General features: G+C 33.2%; 2 protein-coding genes and 1 pseudogene across 2 annotated transcripts; all 3 read right to left on the reverse strand.

Annotated features, from left to right (window-relative positions):
* Positions 1-357: 357 nt before the first annotated feature.
* LOC123204231 lies at positions 358-2,797 on the reverse strand (annotated as a pseudogene).
* Positions 2,798-11,440: 8,643 nt separating this feature from the next.
* Positions 11,441-13,719, reverse strand: LOC123204858 (ankyrin repeat-containing protein BDA1-like). Its single transcript, XM_044621663.1, has 2 exons — positions 12,658-13,719; positions 11,441-12,561 (listed from the first exon to the last, which is right to left on the reverse strand). The coding sequence occupies exons 1-2, from the start codon at positions 13,279-13,281 to the stop codon at positions 11,722-11,724; spliced, it is 1,464 nt and encodes a 487-aa protein (XP_044477598.1). The 5' UTR covers positions 13,282-13,719; the 3' UTR covers positions 11,441-11,721.
* A 2,604-nt stretch (positions 13,720-16,323) lies between these two features.
* Positions 16,324-18,167, reverse strand: LOC123204161 (ankyrin repeat-containing protein BDA1-like). Its single transcript, XM_044620742.1, has 2 exons — positions 17,339-18,167; positions 16,324-17,265 (listed from the first exon to the last, which is right to left on the reverse strand). The coding sequence occupies exons 1-2, from the start codon at positions 17,960-17,962 to the stop codon at positions 16,441-16,443; spliced, it is 1,449 nt and encodes a 482-aa protein (XP_044476677.1). The 5' UTR covers positions 17,963-18,167; the 3' UTR covers positions 16,324-16,440.
* Positions 18,168-25,083: the final 6,916 nt, after the last annotated feature.

A 25,083-nucleotide genomic window follows, 5' to 3' on the forward strand; every position in this document is an offset into this window, starting at 1 on the left:
TCAGTCAAACCATGAACCAATGAGATAATCAGTTTGATCATTGATCCGATTTTAAAAAGATTGCTTTGATATTAACTAGTAACTACCCTTCCAAAATTGCCCTCCAAAAGGAAAATGTTATCACACTTCACTAAATAAATTGAGTCACGAAAACACTTAAATCTTGCGGAAATTAAAAAAAGTCATTAAATGACCATAATACCTTTAATCATAAACACCAATGAAACGTCAAAAGATTATCATGCATACATAGGTAATAAACATTTTAACTTCCCTGTCTTAAAATATATTACTGTAATATGTCAAATATCTAAAAACTTAAAATATTTATGTGCATAGTTGGGAGTTGAGATCCCATTTGAATGGTGAAAGAGACAAGTCCATTAAATATATTCAGCGAGTTGTTGTAACATTACAAGCAATTACAAAACATAAATTCACTATTACTATTTACAGCTGATTTCCCATCTTCGGTTGTTCAAAGCTTCCCAAACGTAGGTTCTTCCGGCGGCCATGCCGTGTGAGCTTCGAATGTTGTCTAGCTAAGAAAGATGGGATATAATATGTTGCAAGAAAACATACAAGCAGAAAAAAGAAAAACAAGGAGCCTAGAAAGAAACTTTCGCTGAAGTCAATAGTTTCATGAATAGAAAAAAAATAAGAAAATTCCATCCAAGATGTCATTGCGATAATGATTCTGTAAAATGGGAGGCCACTTACAAGAGTGGAAATAAAGCACACAGACGTAAACAAAGCCAAAGAATTAAATGTCAAAAATGATAATTGTTCTGAAGACCCCAGAATCATCTCCCCTGCAGCATGTTGTTCAGAAGGTTCTGTATTAAAGCTGGTGCTGGTGGTGTTACTGATAGCGGCGGCGGTGGTGTTACTGATACGAGTGTTGTTGGCCGCAGGCTGCAGATTGCCGTAATCTTGCCAATATCCTCCGGGGGGTCTTAGTGCTGCTTGATAGGTGGCTGTGGCTATCAATATAGCCACCACAAGCAATACGTTTCGGACTTCAAGAGGAACTTCATCAACTCTTCGGTAACCAAGCGAGAATCTTTTCAGAATTTTTTCTGAAAACGGTAAGCCCAGAAAAGTACTCGACTAGTAAAGTTCTTTTTGCATCTCTTAAAGACGGACGATGGAGTTGACGAGCAGTTTTAGCATTAGCAGCAAGTAGAATGTCCCCAACTGCTGCATCTACCAAACCTTGACATCGGCGAACGTAGAAGATGTCCAAAGCTGTCAAACCTTTACTGTTCTTTATATTCACTTTCAGATATCCAATCAACAGCTTCACCATCTTCTTAATTGAGGAGAAAATGAAATATTAGAAGCTTATATAAAGAAAATGACAAGGCAAATCGGATGCTTACCTCAGGTTGATCTGCAGACACTGCAGTGTGCAATGGCTTGTTTCCTTCCTCGTCCTTCCACTTCAGGATCTCCTCTTTGTTGAAGCGTCGAAGCCATCCTAACAAGACTTTAAAGGCTTTTAAACTCCCGTTTTTTACAGCGACATGTAAAACAGTTTCAGATTTAACAGTCAAGTCTTCGATTGATAATGGACAAACATACAAAAAGTCAGCCAAACTGGATTCATCATCTAGTTGAGCTGCATAGTGCAGAGGAGTAACCATCCCCTTTGCTTTAACACGGACAACCTCACTGTCATGTTTTATCAACCATGTTACGAGTTCCTGGTACTTCTCCTCCAAATCCAAATCCCGGGGACTAAGCCCTTCCTGCAGGTGCTTTCCCTCCAAAGCCAAGTGGAGGGGGCTACGCCCAAGATGGTCTCGCTTCCAAGCAAATGAAGGCTTTAAGTTTAGTATCTCCTTGGCGAAATGGATCTTTCCCTCCCTTGCAGCTGTGTGCAAGGGAGTAGTCACAAATGGTACTTGATCAATACGCTCTAAAACATAAGGATCCTATGCAAGTGCTGAATATAATGCATCCACATTTCCTTCCATGGCAACATTCTGCAACCTCTCATCCATGTCTGTGTGGGTGTTTAGAGAAATCTTTTGCAAATTTTATTTCAATTACAGGACTAACAATGGTAGTTTGAGTAATAAAAATGAAAATTATTAGTCACTGTTTGCCTTGTGCACAAGAAAGGAGAAATAAGCACCACACAGATTCCTACATTTGGATAAGAAGCAACGAAGAAGCATCAAAACAGTGAGTCTTGGTCAATGTTTTAGAAGACTAGCTTCTCTATTATATGGTCAATCTTCCAAGAATTTCGATGCTCTGCCAATATGAATAAAACCTACATTAGAGATGCTTGTGAATGAATCAGTCTTCAGTACCACTCTCTTTAGATTTGCAAGTGATTTTGCCTAAGCTCACACGTTACAACCATCCCTTTCGTATATCAACTCCCTCTAGAGAACTAGATTCAAACTGAGTTGTTTCGATAGGGTGGGGTGGCGACCGAGAGTGTGAGTTGTGAATGTGAGGTCACGAATGTATTGTGGTGGGGCTAGCATGCCAATAATTTCAAAATAAAAAATGAAGTTTGCATCTTGATTCTTGCGTTTTCACTGTGACATGGAAGTCGGTAATGACTCGTTTTCAAAAGGACAACTCAATTTTATGGCCGCTTCGCTTGAATTTCCTGACTTCTTTTTGTCTTTTCATAACAATTAAAAAATAGTCAAACAATCCAGAACATTTCAAGTTTTGTTATAAAATAATAATCAAGTATGTAAGGATAATGAGATAAAAGTAAAAATGAGAAGAGAGAAGAAGAAGAGCAGAAGCTATTCAAGGAAAATGCTTTCCCGGATGAAGATAAGAAAGAAAAGTAATCTGCAATTAATTGAGAAAAGGCATCTGTACAAATGAGAGGAGAAGGCTTTATATAGAAAGCCTGCTGCCCCCCTTTCTTGACTATAATGCATGCTTAATTTCTTGCATTCACACTATTTTGTCAACTTGCCTACGTGATGGAAAATCCATCATATATATAACACTCCCCCTTGGATTTCCATCACTTATAGATAATTATATTAACTTTGCTAAGGAAAAATCCAGTGGGATAAAAACCAAAGCAAAAGAACATAATTATTAAATGCCCTGTAAGTTGGCGTTGGACGTGCTTAAACTGCCTCATTAAAAACCTTACTAGGAAAACCCAGTGGGACAAAACCTAGTGAAGGAAAAAAGAGTACAGTGCACCTTTTGTCCAATATTTGATAAACTTCATACTTTTGCCTGATGAATGCTCCCCCTGATGAACGTTCCCCCTCTTTGTAGTAAGATTAACTTGGTTGCGTGTTAAGCCGCCGCATACCGATGTTATACACTAACTTCTCAAATGTTGATGTCGGTAGTGTCTTAGTGAACAAATCTGCAAGATTCTCATTGGATCTGATTTGCTTGACATCAATCTTTTTACTCTGCTGGAGCTCATGAATGTAAAAGAACTTCGGTGAGATATGTTTGGTTCTGTCTCCTTTGATGCATCCACCTTTAATCTGGGCTATACATGTTGCATTGTCTTCATATAATATGGAAGGAGTGTTTGTTGTAGAAGGAAGATTGCATGCATTCCAGATATGATGGATGACAGACCGTAACCATATACATTCTCGGCTGGCTTCATGGAGGGCTAAAATTTCTGAATGATTTGAAGAAGTTGCAACCAAGGTCTGCTTGGTGGAACGCCATGATATAGCTATGTCATTATAAGTGAAAACATATCCCATCTGTAAACGGGCCTTATGGGGGTCAGAAAGATAACCAGCATCTGCATATCCAACCAAACTAGGATTTTTAGGGGATTTGACAAAATAGAATAATCTCAAATCTCTAGTTCCACATAGGTAACGAAGTATATGTTTGATTCCGTTCCAGTGGCGACGGGTTGGTGCAGAGCTAAATCGGGCCAATAAATTAACTGCAAAAGATATATCCGGTCTCGTGCATTGGGCCAAATATAATAAGGCTCCAATGACATTAAGATATGGTACTTCATGACCAAGTATCTTTTCATCTTCTTCTTTAGGACGAAATGAATCCTTTTTTGGATCAAGAGACCGAACAACCATTGGGGTGCTCAAAGGATAAGCCTTATCCATATTAAAGCGTTTTAATAATTTTTCAATATACGATGATTGATGGATAAGTATTCCATTTGAATTATGCTCGATCTGTAAGCCGAGACAATATTTTGTTTTTCCCAAATCTTTCATTTCAAATTCTTTTTTCAGATATTCAACAGTTTTTGAGAGCTCTTCAGGAGTCCCAATTAAATTCATGTCATCAACATAAACTACTACAATAACAAATCCCGATTCTGACCTTTTGATAAAGACACATGGGCATATAGGGTCATTCACATAGCTTTTTTTTTTCAAATATTCACTAAGGCGATTGTACCACATACGTCTGGATTGTTTTAATCTGTACAATGATCGTTGTAATTTAATTGAGTACAAGCCTCTTGAATTGACCCTTTTGTTTCAGGTAATTTATATCCTTCAGGGAGTTTCATATAAATTTCAGTATCCAAATTTCCATACAAATAAGCAGTAACTGCGTCCATTAGACGCATATCCAGTCTTTCAGAGACTGTTAAACTGATTAAACATCTGAATGTGATTATATCCATTACAGGTGCATATGTTTCATCAAAGTCTATACCAGGCTTTTGGGAAAAGCCTTGGGCTACAAGCCTGGCTTTATATCTAGCAATTTCATTTTTCTCATTTCTTTTTCTCACAAATACCCATTTATATCCAACGGGTTGTACGTCTTGAGGTGTTGGAACTACAAGCCCAAACACTTGACGTTTTGTTAGAGAAGCTAATTCTGTTTGAATTGCTTCTTCCCATTTAGGCCAATCATGTCTTTGTTTGCATTCAGCCATAGTACGTGGCTCAAAATCATCATCATTCAAAATTTCAGTAGCTACTGCAAATGAGAATATATCATCAACTATAATTGTTTCACGATTCCACATTTCTTGTGTATGAACATAATTTAAAGATATTTCAATATTCTCATTTTCCTGTTCTTCAGGATTTTGTACCACTTCAGGGGTTTGTGCCATTTCAGGGGCTTGTGCCACTTTAGGGACTATAACCTCTTCTGGTGGAATATTTGTTTGATTATTTGTCTTTCTTTTTCGAGGAACAGTGTCCTTCAATCCAACAGGTCTACCACGCTTCTGGCGTGAGGTAGATGGATCAGTCACGGCTCAAATAGACTGTTCAGCAGTCACATTGATTCTTGCTAGTGTATTAATAGCTGGAACATGTGATCTTGTCACTTTTACCGTATTTACAAATGCATCAGGCATTTAGTTGGCAATAATTTGTAATCGCACTATCCTTTGCACTTCAGTTTCACTTTGGGATGTGCGAGGATCTAAATAAGACATGGTAGGCACATACCAAGTAAGTTCATGCCTAACTTCATGAGGCATTTTCTTTTCCCCTAAAGATGGGAAAGTTGTCTCATCAAAGTGACAATCTGTAAATCGTGCAGTAAAAAGATCACCTGTTAATGGTTCTAGATACCTGATAATGGATGGTGAATTATATCCAACATATATTCCCAAACGACGTTGGAGTCCTATTTTTATGCGTTGAAGAGACGCGATAGAGACATATACAGTACAACCAAATATTCTCAAATGAGATACATCAGGTTGGTGACCAAGAACCAATTGTAGGGGAGAATATTGATGATAAGAAAAAGGTCGCAAGCGAATTAACGCTGCAACATGTAATATAACATGTCCCCACATAGAAGTAGGTAATTGACTTTTCAGTAATAAAGTTCATGCAATTACCTGGAGTCGTTTGATAAGAGACTCAGCTAATCCATTCTGTGTATGGACATGCGAAACTAGATGTTCAACCTCAATCCCCATAGACATGCAATAATCATCAAATGTTTTGGATGTAAATTCACCAGCATTATCTAGCCGTATTGACTTGATTAAATAATCTGCGAAATGTGTTTTTAATTTGATAATTTGTGCTAACAGTTTAGCAAATGCAACATTTCGGGTAGGCAATAAACAAACATGAGACCATCGTGCAGATGCATCAATTAAGACCATAAAATAACAAAATGGCCCACTTTGTGGATGAATGAGTCCACATATATCCCCTTGAATCCTTTGCAGGAATGATGGGGAATCACCTCCAATTTTGGAGGGGGATGGTCTTATTACTAATTTGCCTTGAGAACAGGCAGTGTAGAATTGTTTACTGGATAATAAAATTTTATGATTCTGTAATGTATGTCCATGTGAATTTTCAATAATCCTACGCATTATTGTAGATCCTGGGTGGCCTAAATGATCATGTCAAAGCATAAATGCTTTTAGATCAACGAACTTCTGGTTCGATACTGCGTAGGTTTCAATTGCCTTTATGATTGTATAATACAATCCAGATGATAAAGTAGACAATTTTTCTAGTATAAGCCTTCTTCCGAAGGCATTACTAGTTATACAGATGAATTCTGTACCATTTTCACTCATGGTTTCAAGATGATAACCATTTTTTCTTATATTTTTAAAACTCAGTAGATTTCTTTTGGATCTACTTGAATATAATGCATCATTGATGCTTAATTTGGTCTCATTGTTTAACATAATTGTGGCTCTTCCGGAGCCTTCTATCAGATCAATTGATCCTGATATGGTAGTTACTTTAGCTTCAATTAATGCTAAAGATAAGAAAAATTTATTTTCCTTAAGAATTGTGTGCGTTGTTGCACTATCCACCAAACACATATCTCCTTCATCAGCCTTTGAAGTCAATGCTTCAATTTTGGAGTCCATTTCCTTTCATTTAAAAATTACGTTAGTTATAACGTACACAAAATATTGAAAGGAAGAGAACATGACAATAAAATACAAAATAATATGCATGATTCCAAAATAAATATATATGATGGATTTAATTATAAAAATTTTGGGCATTTCATACTCATAATAACTACTTCTGGTAGTTGCGTTTACTTCAGGGAATGATGTATAACGAGAAAATAGTAATTCAGAATTTCTTTTCTGATATTGCTACTACAGGAGCAAAAATAAAATGTGAGAAATATTTTATTTTTCACATTTAAGAAAAGATTCTGAATATTACAAAGTTATACTAAATATAGAGTCATTGGGAATATTATTGAATCTGATGTTCAAATCTATCTTTTAAATTTCTCCGCAAATTTAATGGATTTATTATTATATCCATATTTCGGCTTGCAATCTTCAGGGATATGATGCCGAAAAATAATAGTCTTGTATTTGTCCTTCTGGGACATTATATTTAGTTAGTTTTTCAATGTTCACAAATTATAGGTGGTGACTCATGTAAAAAACCCATTTAATATTATCCATCCAATTTTAGGAATTTCAGGTTCAATTATTGTCATATTTACAAAACTTCTAGTTTTGTATACAATATATATGAGTTAATCTTTGAAACTTCAGGTTCAAATATTATTTCATATTTACAAAACAGCTGATTTTGTAGGAGAAATATTATGATCAATTTTGGAAGCTTTAGGTCCATATATTATCTCATATATACAAAACTTCTGGTTTTGTAATTAGTTTTCAGAATATTATAATACGTATTCTGATTATGTTTTAGACTTCAAGTCCATATTTTTCACACTTTATGCAAACTACAGGTTGCAAAGGTGATATTATTATTCTAAAATAAAGACTTTGATGAAACTTGGGACTTATGGCCCATATATATGTATTCTCTTGATTTTACAAACTTCAAATTGTAAATTATAAAATTCGGGACTTCGGGCCCATACATATGATTTTCTCACGATTTTACAAACTTCAGGTTGTAAATCAGATATAAATAAAAATAAAGATTCAAATAAATAAAGATGCGAATAAATAAATATTCAAATAAATGGAATACAATAAAAATAAATATTTAAATAATATCATGACTTCTGGTCCAGATTATTGGTTTTGTAAGCTTCAGGTTACAAATAATATTTATGATTTCAAGTCACAAATTTATAATTTCGTAAACTTCGGGTTACGAATGATATTCAGGATTTTAGATCTAGATTCATGATATTCAGGACTGCAGGTCCAGATTCATAATTTTGTAAACTTCAAGTTACAAATAAGATTCAGAATTTCAGGTTCAAATTTATGATATTCCAGACTTCAAGTTTAGATTCATAATTTTGTAAACTTCAGGTTACAAATAATATTCAAGGCTTCAGGTTCAGATTTATAGTATTCCAGACTTCAGGTCTAGATTCAAGAGTTTTAGGACTTCAGGTCCAGATTCAAGAGTTTTAGGACTTCAGGTCCAGATTTATAATTTTGTAAACTTCGAGTTGCAAATAGAGTACAATTATAATAAAATTAAACAGAAATATAACATAAATTACTGAGATATCACAACTGAGATATTCGTATTTATAATATATAAACAGCATAATGACATAATAGAAAGATATAATATATTTGAGCTAATGGTGTTGATAACGTGTTATAAAATAATAATCAAGTATGTAAGGATAATGAGATAAAAGTAAAAATGAGAAGAGAGGAGAAGAAGAGCAGAAGCTATTCAAGGAAAATGCTTTCCCGGATGAAGATAAGAAAGAAAAGTAATCTGCAATTAATTGAGAAAAGGCATCTGTACAAATGAGAGGAGAAGGCTTTATATAGAAAGCCTGCTGCCCCCCTTTCTTGACTTTAATGCATGCTTAATTTCTTGCATTCACACTATTTTGTCAACTTGCCTACGTGGTGGAAAATCCACCATATATATAACAAGTTTAAAATTGACGAGGCAGAGAAATTTGAAAGCCACCTCTTTTTTCTCAGGGAAGTATACATATGGAGAGCCAGAAATAACAGGAAATATCCGTCACTTCCCCCTAACAAAAAATTCTCTCATTTTCAACTTCCCACTCTCACATAAAAAAATATTAAAATATTCATTAATAGTTATAATGTATTTATACTAATTTAACAACTTTTAAAGGTATTTTAATATTTTAGAATTCAAATAATACATAAGATACAAAGCAAATAAAAAAGGTGATAGATCGAAAATATTTTTATTTTTATCTCCGGTCACAAAGATTTTAATTATCCTCATTACTATCTCTATCCTTGTTCTTATCAAAAAATCATCTTTCCATTTGAGAAAATACAGGGCACAAATCTGGTTGATTCTTAATATTTGACTGGTCAACAGATTGTTTAACTATTAAAAATAATATTTTAAATAATTTATTATTAAATTTATTTGCTAAATTATTTTAATATCAAAATAATGTAATGTATTAATAAAATGATAGATAAAATTTGAATTTAAGTCTTCAAAATTAATTTTTAAAAAATTGAATTTTTAATATAATTATCAAACCCCCTTTTTTTTTTAACTCTAACCATTCCAACCACCTAATTTAATTCAATTCAAATTAGTTCAATCTAATCAATTTGATTGGCTAGTTTGATTTGGTTACTATTATAAATTACAATAGGACTTCAACTCAGTCACCTTAAATTATACACATTACACGTAGTTTTAACTATTCAATTAGGTATTTATATAATGTATTATCATATGATTAGATGTTATTTTATTTTTAATTTAAAATTATCATATCATTTAAATATCCAATTAGATATTCAAAACTAAATAAATATAACATTTCTCATAATATTTTTCATCGAGGAAAACTGCAATATTACATATCTGATGGACTTTTTTGATATGATATATATTAAAGTGAATTATGTGATAGTATAGTTAGAATTATGTATAAATATGAAATTTTACAATTAACCTATTTTTTAACATTATTGTATTATTTTCCACCGTGTCTAAGCATAATCCATACTTTATATTCTAGACTAGTTAGTTAAACCAGTTTGATCTAAATTTGATGATCGATATGGTTCAAATAAATGTTTAAACTTATAGTAATTATTAAATAGAATCGATTTATAGTTGAACTCAATCAAATGATGATTTTAAATGATTTTAAATCAAAGATAAAATAATACTCAATTAAATGATAACATATCTCAAAACAAGTTGCAAGTAACATTGTTAATGTACCAGTGTACGAGCATGATCAGCGCAGATAAATCATGTTGTAATACCAACTAGAAACAACTTCTCTAGAATTGTTGCCCTCCAAATAAAAATGATACTGCACTTTGCTAAATGAAGTATGAGAACACTTAAATCTTGCGGAAATTAAAACAACTATTAAATGACCATAATTCTTTTAATCATAATAGTAGGCCAAAGGACTTATTCCCACAACCGCCCCACACCCACCCCCCCACCCCCAAAGTATATTGTTTTCTCAAGTTTTTTCCTTTTTAACTTTGAAAATCTGAAATACTTACTCATAATTAGTTAAAATTAACGGTTCTAGAGGTAAAACCATTATTTTATCTATAATATTAAAAATAAATTAAAATATAATCTACTTTTCCTCCTCTAAACTTTAAAAACTAAAAGTTTTCTCCTAACCCAAGTTTTAAAAAATAATAGTTCCCCTCAGGGTTTAGTTTCCAGATTTTCGGTGTCATCTCTGACATCATTGCTGGCGACCTCTCCCTCTCAAAGCTTTCTCTTCCTCCAACGGTCTCTCTCTACTTAGTTGGACGTCTGATCAACATCCAACAAAGCTTTGGATCGATGAAGTTTTTCGTCTTTTTAGACATCTCTGAAGCTTCCCGTCTTCGTTTGGGAAGATAAAGAGCTTCGTCTTTTGACGAAGCTCTTCATCTTTCTAGGCTAGATTCGCGTTGACTAGCATTCTAGAGGAGGGAAGAGAGACTGCTAGAGTATGGTGATGCATTAGGAAGCCTCTTCGAAAGCGATGGCACCAGGGATTGTAAACTAAACCCTAAGGGGGGATAACATTTTTAAAAACTTGGCCTAGGAGAGAAATAGTTTGTTTTTAGGGTTTGGAGGGAAAAAAAGATAAAGTTTTAAGGGGTTAGAGTTTTGTTAAGTTTAACTGTCTATGAATGGGTAAATAAAATTTTCAAAGTTAACGAAGAGAAATTGAGATAATAGTATACTTTGGGTGGGAAATAGTCCTTTGGCCTAAATACTAATGGCAACCTCAAAAGATAACAATAAATACATAAGTAATAAACTTTTTAACTCCCATTTGAATGGTGAAAGAAACAATTCCCTTAAATATATTCAGAGAGGAGTAGTTGTTGGATTATGTTTTGTTTTCAGTTCTATCCTAGAGTTTTTTTGCTATCCTCCTGGTGGTTTGGATGTGCTTGGGCTGTTCTCGAGTCATTTCATTGGGGCCTCTTTGCCTTTTTGTTTATATATACATTTATTCACCAAAAAAAAAAATTACAAACAATGCTGACTCTAACAACAAAACATAAACAATTGGCAGCAAAAATATATGAATTCACTATTACAAATTGAAGGCACATAAGAAGTTTTTGGAGCAATTTTCATTCATTTATTCTTTACACAAGGATTACACCATATATATACACACACACACAAAAAAGAGGTTAACTAAATCAAGAAAAAATCTTTATCTTAAGCTAGTAATTAGGCTAATTATATGGCAGCTAAATATTCTTACACAATGAAACAAAATACAACTAGTTATTCCTATACAAAAAATATAACTCATGCTGCACTATTATTTCCTATATAGAAAATACAGCTCAGTCAACACTAATCACAGCTGAGTTCACATCTTAGGTTGTTCAAAGCTTCCCCAACGAAGGTTCTTCCGGCGGCCATGCAGTGTGAGCTTCGAATGTTGGTGATCTAAGAAAAATGGGATATAATTTATTGCAAGAAAACTTGCAGGCAGGAAAAAGATAAACAAAAAGCCTAAAAAGCCACATTCGGTGTCGTTAAAAGTTTCACGAATAGAAAAATAATACGAAAATACCATCCAGGATGTCATTGTGATAATGATTCTGTAAAATGGGAGGCCAGTTACGAGAGTGGAAATAAAGCACACAGACGTAAAAAAAGCCAAAGAATTAAATGTAAAAAATAATAATTGTTCTTGAGACCCCAGAATCATCTCCCCTGCAGCATGTTGTTCAGAATGTTCTTGGATCCAGGTGGAGTTACTGATACCAGTGTTGTTGGCTGCAGGCTGCAGATTGCTGTCATCTTGCCAATAACCTCCCGGGGGACTTAGTGCTGCTTGATAGGTGGCTGTGGCTATCAATATAGCAACCACAAGTAGTACATTTCGGACTTCAAGGGGAACTTCATCAACTCTTCGGTAACCTAGCGAGAATCTTTTCAGAATTCTTCCTGAAAACGATAAGCCACCAGAAAAGTGCTCTACTAGTGAAGTTTTTTCTGAACCTAATAGATGAATAAATATTTTTTTAAGTATTGTAGGCCCACGATAGATTAGTTCAGATGCTTTTTTAGCTTTAGCAGCAAGTAGAATGTCCCCAACAGCTGCATCTAGCGAACCTTGGCGATCATAGAACATATCCAAAGCTGTCAAACCTTTACTGTTCTTTATATTCACTTTCATATATCCAATCAACAGCTTCACCATCTTCGTAATTGAGGAGATAAGGAAATATTAGAAGCTTATGTAAAGAAAATAACAAGGCAAAAGGAGCTATCTGTGAAAAGCATATCGTATGCTTACCTGAGGTTGATTTGTAGATACTGCAGTATGCAATGCATTGTTTCCTTCCTCGTCCTTCCACTTCAGGATCTCCTCTTTGTTGAAGCGTCGAAGCCATCCTAACAACACTTTAAAGGCTTTCAAACTCCCGTTTTTTACAGCGACATGTATAACAGTTTCAGATTTAACAGTCAACTCTTCGATTGATAATGGACAAACATACAAAAAGTCAGCCAAACTGGTTTCATCGTTTAGTTGAGCTGCATAGTGCAGAGGAGTAACCATCCCCTTTGCTTTAACACGGACAACCTCACTGTCATGTTTTATCAACCATGTTACAAGTTCCTGGTACTTCTCCTCCAAATTTAAATCACGGAGACTAAGCCCTTCCTGCAGGTGCTTTCCCTCCAAAGCCAAGTGGAGGGGACTGCGCCCAAGGTGGTCTCGCTTCCAAGCAAATGAAGGCTTTAAGTTTAGTATCTCCTTGGCGAAATGGATCTTTCCCTCCCTCGCAGCTGTGTGCAAGGGAGTAGTCACAAATGGTACTTGATCAATACGCTCTAAAACATAAGGATCCTCTGCAAGTGCTGAATATAATGCATCCACATTTCCTTCCATGGCAACATTCTGCAACCTCTCATCCATGTCTGTGTGGGTGTTTAGAGAAATCTTTTGCAAATTTTCTTTCAATTACAGGAGTAACAATGGTAGTTTGAGTTATAAGAATGAAAATTAGGAGTCACTGTTTGCCTTGTGCACAGGACAGGAGAAATGAGCACCACAGATTCCTCTCTTTGGATAAGAAGCAACGAAGAAACATCGAAACAGAGAGTTTTGGTCAATGTTTTGAACAGCTTCTAGAGTATTCCTTCTCATTTTCTCAAATATCAGAGCCATAGAAGACTATCGTCGCTATTATATGATCAATCTTCCATGAATTTCGATGCTCTCTACTCATACTGTCAATATGAATAAAACCCTAGATAAGAGATGCTTGTGAACGAATCAGTCTTTAACATCATTCCTCTCAGATTTGCGAGCAATTTTGCCTAAGCTCACGCGTAACACCTAAGCTTATGTGTATCATCTTTCTCTAAAGGACTAGATTCGATTTGAGTTGATTCAGTAAATAATGAGGTGTGACAAGGTGGAGTGGTGACCGAGAGTTGAAGTTGTGAACGAGAGGTCATGAAGGTACGGTGGTGGGGCTTCCATGCCAGTAATTTCATAGAAAAAACATAGAACTTGTATCGTAATTCTTGTGTTTTCACTGAGATGGGGGAGTTGGGAATGACTCGTTTTCAAAAAGAGCAACTCATTTTCAGGGCAGCTTCACCTGAATTTCCTAACAATTAAAAAATAGTGAAACAATGCAAAATATTTCAAGTATGAAAGTGACAAGATAGAGAGAGAGAGAAATTTAAACGCCAAAAGACTTATTCCCACCCAATGTTTAGTTTATTTCCAAACTCCCATTACTTTAAATTTTAAAACCCTAAATATCTATCTGTCATCTAATTTTTATTAAATTTTATTGTTAATATAAAAAGTAAAAATATTATTTAATCATTCTATTTAAAAAATAAAAAATGACCTTCTCTTTTCACTTTAGTTTTGAAAACTAATAATTTTTCTCTAACTTAATTTTTAAAAAGTTACTTTTTCTCCCACCATCTAAGGTTTCTATCTTTTTCTCATTTGCAGTTGTCCTTAGACTTTTGAAAAGTTTAGTTTAACCCCACCTCTTCAACTTTAGATTACTCAAAAATTTGGCATCCTCTCCCTCCATCTCTGATGTCCTCTTTGGCTTGAGACTAAGCCAACGTTGGCTTTACCTTCTCTTGGATGCTCAAGCTATCTTCTAGCAATGACTTGATGTGATTATGTTTTTTTGGTGGGTAAAAACATAAAACTTGTACCTTGATTCTTGTGTTTTCAGTGTGATATGGGAGTTGATAATGACTCGTTTTAAAATAGGGCAACTCATTTTTATTTCATGGTAGTTTCACTTGAATTTCAAAACTATTTCATTTTTTAGTTTTGTATTGAGTACACAAATAGAGACATATTTGTGTGTCATCATGTAATTATGTGTTTTTTTATTTTTAATTCAAAATCACCTAATCATATGATAACATATATATATTTATTTGTGTATTTAAAATAGATATATATGATTTTACTGAATAATTAAATATTGAAATAATAAAAAACATTTCAAGTTTGAAAGTGACAAGACCGGGGGAGAATTTTATAAGTCTATCTTTTTTTAATAAGAAATTTTATCCAAATTAAATTTTTTTTGTTGAAAGTAAAATTTTTTATTTATTAACTGGCCTTAAAACTATTATACCGAATAATTTAAAAGTCTAATGTTGATCTAATATCATAAGTTTTAATCCAAACCCTCCCCTTTAGGAAATCCCATACTTTTGACATTCAATCAACCCATTAGGGTAAGTCATCTCTTTTTTGTCTGGGCAGTATATATGAGTGGTTAATGTTACATTGAGCCCAAAAATGAAAATAGTATTTTGTAGATTCGTTTCCAGTCATTGCTTGCTTGCTGCAGTGAGCTTCTGATTCTTACAGCGACCTTTCTTTTTCTATCTGCATGGGCCACTTAGCCAGCGTATTCACCACTCGCTTTCTTTCAATTTACAAATTGGTCAATGTCGGCAGTGGGCATTTAAAACTCAGCGAACTAACGTGTGACAAAATTTCTTTAAACCATTAACTTTCAAATGTTTTTCATTTTCGTCCTTAGTGCCAAGCATGTGTTTGACGATCAAGGTTTTGGAAGTTAATTGTTTCTTTTTGGCCAAAACACTAATTCCCACCCAAAGTTTGGTAAAATTCAAAACTCTCACATACGAAATTTAAAAAATCTAAATATCCACTATTATTAAAATTGATTACATTTTTATAATATGAGTTAACTTTAAATTAATCTAAATATTCAAGTTTAAATTGATTTATATTAAATTTAAAATTAAATTAATTTTTTCTAATCAAGTTTAAACTTTAGTTTATTGACCTCATTCAACTGTTATTTAAAGTTATCTAAATATTCAAGTTTAAATTGATTTATATTAAAGTTAACATTTTGGATTGGATTTACTGTTAGTTATATACAGCCGTGATATTTTAAGGTTGAGTTATTAGATATTGGTATGGTAGATTAGTCATGTGAATAATATTTGAGTTATTATTTTAATAACAATTAAATTATATATATTTAAATATTAATTTTTCTATTAACGTTGTAATGTTTTCGATAATCGGCGAGGAGGTACTGTTACTGTCACGGTAGGAATTATCGTATTTAAAATTTGAAATCATAGATTTGATTATCGATCCGATTTTAAAAACATAACTTTAATATTACTTAGCAACTACCCTTCCAAAGATGCCCTCCGAATCACACACACTTAAATCTACCTTTATTTAACTAGCTAAATAAAACATGAGAACACTTAAATCTTCCGGTAATTAAAAACCGTAATTAAGGTTGTCTTAAAGACCATAATACCTTTAATCACATACACTAAGGAATCGTCAAAAGACGATCATATATACATAGGTAATAAACATTTGAACTTCCTTGTCTTAAAATTTATTACTATAACATGTCAAATATCTAAAAACTTGAAATATTTATGCGCATAGTTGGGAGTTGAGATCCCATTTGAATGGTGAAAGAGACGAGTCCATTAAATATATCCAGAGAGTTGTTGTAACATTACAAGCAATTACAAAACATAAACAAGTTGCAGAAGCAATATATAAATTCACTATTACTATTTACAGCTGATTTCCCATCTTCGGTTGTTCAAAGCTTCCCATACGTAGGTTCTTCCGGCGGCCATGCCGTGTGAGCTCCAAATGTTGGCCAGCGAAGAGCAATGGGATAAAATATGTTGCAAGAAAACATACAAACATAAAAAGGATAAAGAAGCGTCGAAAGAAACTTCCGCTGTGGCGTATATTTTCAAGAATAGAAAAAAAATAAGAAACTTCCATCAGAGATGTCATTAAGATACTGATTATGTAAAATGGGAGGCCAGCTACAAGAGTGGAAATAAAGCACACAGACGTAAAAAAGGCCAAAGAATTATATATCAAAAATTGAAATTGTCCGAAAGACTGCCGAATCATCTCCCCTGCAGCATGTTGTTCTGTATTAAAGATGGTGCTGGTGGTGTTACTGATACCAGTGTTGTTGGCTGCAGGCTGCAGATTGCCGTCATCTTGCCAATATCCTCCGGGGGGGCTTAATGCTGCTTGATAGGTGGCTGTGGCTATCAATATAGCCACCACAAGTAGTACGTTCCGGACTTCAAGAGGAACTTGATCAACTCTTCGGTAACCCAGCGAGAATCTTTTCAGAATTTTGCCTGGACACGTTAAGCCACCATAAAAGTACTCGGCTAGTAAAGTTTTTTTCGAATCTCTTAAAGACGGAAGAATGAGTTGAGATGCAGTTTTAGCTTTAGCAGCAAGTAGAATGTTACCAACAGCTGCATCTACCAAACCTTGATATTGGCGAAGGTAGAAGACGTCCAAAGCTGTCAAACCTTTACTGTTCTTTATATTCACTTTCAGATATCCAATCAACAGCTTCACCATCTTCATAATTGAGGAGAAAATGAAATATTAGAAGCTTATATAAAGAAAATGACAAGGCAAATCGGATGCTTACCTCAGGTTGATCTGCAGACACTGCTGTATGCAATGGATTGTTTCCTTCCTCGTCCTTCCACTCCAGCATCTCCTCTTTGTCGAAGCGTCGAAGCCATCCTAACAAGACTTTAAAGGCTTTCAACCTCCCGTTTTTTACAGCCACATGTACAACAGTTTCAGATTTAACAGTCAAGTCTTCGATTGATAATGGACAAACATACAAAAAGTCAGCCACACTGGATTCATCGTCTAGTTGAGCTGCATAGTGCAGAGGAGTAACCATCCCCTTTGCTTTAACACGGACAACCTCACTGTCATGTTTTATCAACCATGTTACGAGTTCCTGGTACTTCTCCTCCAAATCCAAATCACGGGGACTAAGCTCTTTCTGCTGGTGTTTTCCCTCCAAAGCCAAGTGGAGGGGGCTACGCCCAATATGATCTCGCTTCCTAGCAAATGAAGGCTTTAAGTTTAGTATCTCCTTGGCGAAATGGATCTTTCCCTCCCTTGCAGCTGTATGCAAGGGAGTAGTCACAAATGATACTTGATCAATACGCTCTAAAACGTTGGGATCCTCTTCAAGTATTGAAAATAATGCTTCCACATCTCCTTCCATGGCAGCATTCTGCAATCTCTCATCCATGTCTGTGTGGGTGTTTAAAGAAATCTTTTTGCAAATTTTCTTTCAACTACAGGAGTAACAATGGTAGTTTGAGTTATAAGATGAAAATTAGGAGTCACTGTTTGCCTTGTGCACAGGACAGGAGAAATGAGCACCACAGATTCCTCTCTTTGGATAAGAAGGAACGAAGAAACATCAAAACTGAGAGTCTTGGTCAATGTTTTGAACAGCTTCTAGAGGATTCCGTCTTATTTTCCCAAATATCAGAACCATAGAAGACTGTCGTCGCTATTATTTGATCAATCTTCCATGAATTTCGATGCTCCCTAGTCATATTGTCACTTTTATGTTGTCATCTTATTATCAATTTATTTTTTCTAATAATAAAATTATGTATATATATTTTAAACATATAAAATGAATACATAAATAATATATAAATTTTTTAATAATAATTTTAAATAAAAAATAAAATAAAATTTAATCACATATTGTTTCTTTAACAGATTTTAAAAAGTTGGTTTCTTTCAAACAAATTGTTGGACCATTTCTTTCAAACGGATTGTTTCTCACATGGAACAATTATCCCTTTTGTGTATTATCTCTTAAGAGGATTAAATTGGAATTTAGTTGATTCGATAAAGTATGAGGTCTGATAGGGTGGAGTGGCGATAGAGAGCGGAAGTTATAAATGCGAGGTCATGAAGCTACGGTGGTGGGGTCATTTTATTTCGTGGTAGCTTCACCTAAATTTCCTACCAACTTCTTTCGTCATTTTCATAACAATCAAGAGCAATGCTATATTTATTGAAGCGGGTTGCATCCTTACAACACAATAAGTATTCACCAAGTGCCTTCTACGAACCCCGTTGAGTTGGTGACTCTGATGCCTATCCGGCTCTCTCAAACGATGGCTTATCCCATCAGAACTGTCGTGCTACACCTCATTTGGTTTCCACGTCATCAGCTTTCGACCAAAACTATTGTTCTTTTGCGCAGAAAAAAAAAAAAGAAGCAAAAATATACGAAAAGCATTTTAATAATAAAGACAAGGATTTTGAGTCTGAAAAATAATAATATAATCTTGATTCATTGCAACATCTGCATCAAAATGCCTCAGAAGCCGCTGCATTAGACAGACATAGACTGCTGATGTGTGAAGCTGTCAACAGGACCAGAACATGAGCCGAGGTGGACTGTAGATAATGTTGTTATGTTGCAAATGAAGAATGAATCTGCAGAGAAAAGGTAAAGCTTTTAGGAAGTTAGTTGTTTCTTTTTTAACAGCTTATAATCTGATGTCAAGAGTTGTTAGTCATGTCTTTATTTATCTTGTAATCAACATATCTTTTAGGTTTTTTTTTTAATTTAAACATTTTCTTTAATTAAGAATATTGCATTGAATCAAGATTATATCATTATCTTTAGTCTAAAAATCCTTGCATTATTGTTAAAATTCTTTTACTGTATTTTTGTTTTGTTTCTGTACAATATAACCAAAAAAAAGTATTTCAAACGATCGAAAGGTTGCAACAAATGGGAAGTGGCTCCGATTTGTCTTTATTTTCCCTCCTTGTGTAGCCCGATCATCAACATTCCACACTGAGCCACAAATTGACATGGCTTGACACTTTGGATAAACCGTAAAAAATTTTTCCCTTGTTCACAAAAACTTCGGAAGTGTGCATTTGGTAAAATAAATTTTTATATTTTTCATTACTTATATTACTTATATTCAATTCGTTAAATAATAATGTACTAATATCTCTTTTAATACTATCAATTAAATACAAATTTTTTTTTATAAATATCCATTGTCTAAACATATTATTAATTTATTTTTATTAATATTTAAGATAATTTATTTTTTTAATAATCTTTTAAGTTTGATAATAAAATATTTTTTAATTAAGTGGACCCTAATTGGAGTCCTATCTACAGTATACATGCAGTTCAATTGCAGTACTACGTCATAATTTACGTTTGAATGAAGACTTATATGATGTTTTACAAATTACAACTAAAGGATGTCTCATGGAACATTTCATGGAACAGTATACTGTGATATTTTACATCTAATGGCAGACTCATGAAACTGTATATAAAATAATAATCTACATCCAAATCCAATTGCCTTCACTTTATCTAACAAAATGATCAGGCGCACTTGGTTAGGCCATATAAAAATTAATATAGTAACTTATCTTTTATTCTGATTTCTCAATAAATAAAAAATTTCGAGAATTTTATATTATAATGATACTTATGTATAATAAGCAAAATAAACTCTTAATATTTTTTTTATTGCCATAAATCATACACCACCGAAACATTTTATATTTCATATTATATTTCTTTTATCTATCCTTTTTACTACACCGAAAGTTACTTTGTGGGGCCTTTGTTTATTAATTTTTTTGGTTGTAAGTTTTCTTGCAGCATATTATATTCCTTTTTCGTTTTTTAAATCACCAACGTTGGAAAGTCACTTGGCATGGCCGCCGGAGAAACCTGCGTTTGGGAAGCTTTAAACAACCTAAGATGCGAACTCAGCTGTTGCTGCTATTTTTTATGTTATGTTGATAGAGTTAGCATTGTTTATGATGCTACACCTGCTCTGAATATACATATAGTTAGCGGAGATGTTTCTTACATTGCCTGCAGAGCTGGACTTTATGTGGATCCGGTCCAGAGGTCGATTAGACCATTTGATCGGTGATCAAATTATTTAATTGATTAAAAATAATCTTATATAATTTATCATTAGATATATTATCTAATTTATTTTAACAGAAAAATAAATTTAAAGGAAATTTAATTAAATACCCAAATTATGATCTAATTAAACATAATTTCCCAAATACATTAACGCAAAACCAATATACCCAATTTATGTACAATGACCAAAATGCCCTGGTATAAAACCAAAACTATTAATGAACATTCAAAAATTAGCTTTGTTTGATTTGATATATACTGTATTTGATTGTCAGTTCATAAATCAAGTTAATTGAATGCACACTTTATTGTTATTAAAAAGTTGTCACAATTTTTTTTAAAGAAATATAGTTTGTTGTATATTTTATATAAAAGTTGGCATTTATATGAGAAACCCTCTATATTTTTTATATTTATACTCTTTCCCTTGTTTTCATCTTTTGTGTTTCTGAGAAACTACGTTAAACATTTCAGTTTCGACATTTTCACATTTTTGTGTTTCTGTTTCTGTACCTTCATACTTATTTATGGAACTCCTAAATTTCTTCCCCAGTCCTGTTACTTTAAACTTAAAATATTTTGGATTGTTTGACTGTTTAATTGTTATGAAAATGACAAAAGGAAGTTGTTAGGAAATTTAGGGTGAAGCTATCATGAAATAAAAATGAGTTGCACTCTTGAAAATGAGTCATTACCTACTCCCATGTCGGCTCAAGAATCCAGATACAACTTTTATGTTTTTTTCTCTGGAATTATTGGCATGGATGCCCCATCACCATGACTTAATGACCTAGCGTTCAAAACTTCTACTCCCGGTCGTCACTCCACCCTATCACATTTCATTCTTTAATGATGGTGGGTATGGGTATATTTGTCAGATTTTCAAATCTATAGAAGATGGAAAAGTGTTTTTTTTTTTTTTTTTTTGGTTCTGCAGATGTAGGTTTAATAGCCTGAAAGGCTCAGAACCTGAAAAAATTTAATAAAATGGGTTTGAACAAAAAATTTAAGGCCCAAAGCTTGAGCTCAAATTTTTTTTCAGACCTGCGCTTGAATACGTTAAACCTAGTTCACAGATCTGGTTGACAGACATTTTGATAGTAACCAAAACAAAAATGAACCAATGTGTCCACCTCCATTATGTTATGTTCAATAAGATGAACCAAACTCTAATTCAAGTGGAAAAAAAAAAAAAAGAATCTAATATAAGTGTACATGCCCTGTTCATAAATTGGAATGATAAGTTTGTACTACCATAAGTGAATGACAAATGAAAATTTAACTTTCTAAAATTTAATTAAGGAGAATTTGTACGCTCACAGGACATTGGTTGGGAAATACCCATTTCGCCAAAAATTAATAATAAAAGGGATGTTGAACAATTTGAATGTATAGATTTTAATATGAAGTACCTGCGGGCACTAAGTAGACTTTAATGCTTAGGTTCACATGGGTCAAATTAATTAATTTAGATTATGAAATTAACATTTTGTTAGATAGAGTCAAGCTAATTTGATGTAGATTATTAATATCATTATTTTTATTGTTTTAAATACTAAATATTTTATTATAATCAGGATTCTTATCCAGGAGAGACACGTTTAAAGTCCTAGTTTTATAATCAGGAAATCTTTCATTTTTTTAGAGTGAATCACATTTTTCTATCCAAAATTAGACTTTCAAATATTTTTTTCATCCCTAATTTGATCCGTGATTAGAATATTTAACTATTTAAAATAATTTTGTATAATTTATTATTGGATATATCAACTTTTTTTAACATCAAAGTAAATTTTGATAGTGTACATATTTAAATTTCATAGATAAGGTTAATGTTTATCAATACTCTCTGAAACATAAGGATCCTCTACAAGTATTGAATATAATGCATCCACATTTCCTTCCATGGCAACATTCTGCAACCTCTCATCCATGTCTGTCTAGCTGTTTAAAGAAACCTTTTGCAAATTCTCTGTCAATTATAGTAGTGGTAGTTGAGTTGTAAGAATGAAAATTCTGAGTCACTGTTTGCCTTGTGCACAGGACACAGGAGAAATGAGCTCCACATATTCCTATCTTTGATTTGGATAAGAAGCAACGAAGATGCATCAAAACCTAGAAAGTTGGCCAATGCTTTAGACAGATTCTGGAGTACTTTCATTTTCCCAAATATCAGGGCCATGAAAGACACGTCGCTATTATATGGTCCATCTTGCAGGAATTTCGGGGGACTGTGCTCATACCGTCAAGAAGATTAAAACCCTAAATGAGAGATGCTTGTGAACGAATCAGTCATCAGTATCATTCCCCTCATGAAGGTACAGTGTTTTCACTGCAACTTGGGAATTGGTAATGACTTTTCAAAGTACGCAACTCTTTTTTATTTCGTGTTAGCTTCACCTAAATTTCCCACCAACTTCTTTTCCTCATTCTTGAAATATATGTATATTTAATACAAATAGATATATATATTTATATATGGTATTATATAATTATATATGATTTTATTATTGATTTAAAATTATTTAATCACATATTATATATATCAAATGTATATTCAATTATAAACTTAAAATAGTTATATATAATTTTATTAAACAATTAAATAGTGAAATAATCCAAAATATTTCAAGATTAAAAGTCACAAGATAGAGAAATTTATTTTATTTTTTACTGAGTAGCTTTATTCAAATTGAATCTTTTTTTTTTTGTTGAAAATAAAATTTTAGATCTAAGACTCACCTTACAACTATTGTATCATGTAATTTAAGAGTTTGATCTTGATATAACATCAACAGATTTTAAATCCAAACTCTTTCTCTTAAAAATTTTACATTTTTTACATTCAAGTAGCCTTTAGACCACCCCTTTGGAGCTCTATTTGAGTGGGGTAATGTTACCCCTTAATGTCACGCCCCTATGCCACTCAACCGTCCCTTCGGGCTACTTTGGAGTCATTGATAAATCGCTGCAGTGAGAATCCAGAATCCTATAGCAACCTTTCTTTTTCTATTTGCACACACCATTTAGCCAGCCCTTTTTTTTGTTTTTTGTAAGTAAATGTATACATTAAAAAAAATCAGAAAACGGGCCGCAAATACAACCCAAGTTCATCCCACAAGACAGCCAAAAATCACTCAAAGTACAAGTCAACGCGAGCCTATTGGCTAAAACACACAATTACAAACCAAAAACAAACCACTTAAATAACAGAAATCGTACTAGAGACAACAATCTGAAATTAAACTAACCATGAACCCAGCCTATCCAGCCATGGCAGGAAGCCAAAGACAGCAAGTAAAGCCCAGCCATCAGTTTGAAGCATCAAACGGCACACACCTGAAACACAAAGCAGCATCCGGGGAACCAGGAGCAATCACAGAAATGGACCTTTGTGCAACCATTTCATTAAGAAACAACTTACTGGAACCACTACCAAGAACCAACATTATTGGTACTCATTATAAGTACACTCTAACATCACTCTTCCTCAAAACACATATTATATTCAATTACGTTCAGGTTTTTTTTTCCCTTCCCACAACCAAATTTGCAACATGATGAATAATATTCCACATTGAACTTTTATTATTACCATTCACCAAGCTTTCCATGAATCATGTAGAACCTTTTCTTCATGTTAGGTTATACGAGTTCGATTCAATCTAAGTTGTTCAAGTTCGAATTTGAGTTTAGATCTACTGTTTTTAAAATCAAACTGGTGATCGAACCGGTTGTCTCACTGGTTCATGGTTCAACCAGTTCAGTTTATTATCAAATTATAATAAATAGATTTTGCTTAAAAAATGTGTAAAAAATAAAATCAATCAAATACTCACACTTATAAATATTAGAACATATCATTTTTAAAGAGTAATAATTATTCATTTGATTTCAATTAAACAATTAAAATAAAAAAAGTTTCAATCTTATGATACAAAAAAAAAAACACAATTTTGTAAATTATTGCTTATAGAAGACATTTCAATAGATATGAGATTTTTTTTTTCCTTTTTATTTTATTTTTCCTTACAAACTTTTATAAATTCATTCAATCTAATAAAAAATAATCAAATTATTCAAAAATAATTAATATTTAGAAAAAATTCAAAATTTTAGTCAAACCTGATCAAATTTGGTCAAATCTAATTTTTGACTGGTTCAATCGGTCAAACCCAAATTTTGATTGGGTTTCACCGAATCAATTAAAAACCCTTATTTTTATATTAACTAAATCAGACTTAGAGCCGATTAAATCGATTAGTTTGATCCGATTTTAAAATAATTGTTTAGATCAAATAAATTGAGTTTGAGCCTAAATATTGGACTTTTATCATAAACAAATCAGGTTTGAGCTGGACCATGTCAAATTCAAAATTAAAATTTTTTTTAATTGAATACGGATTTCAACTTGTTGGCAGCAC

The sequence above is a fragment of the Mangifera indica genome, chromosome 20 (genome assembly GCF_011075055.1).
Source record: "Mangifera indica cultivar Alphonso chromosome 20, CATAS_Mindica_2.1, whole genome shotgun sequence".
In the NCBI taxonomy this organism is placed as follows: domain Eukaryota; kingdom Viridiplantae; phylum Streptophyta; class Magnoliopsida; order Sapindales; family Anacardiaceae; genus Mangifera; species Mangifera indica.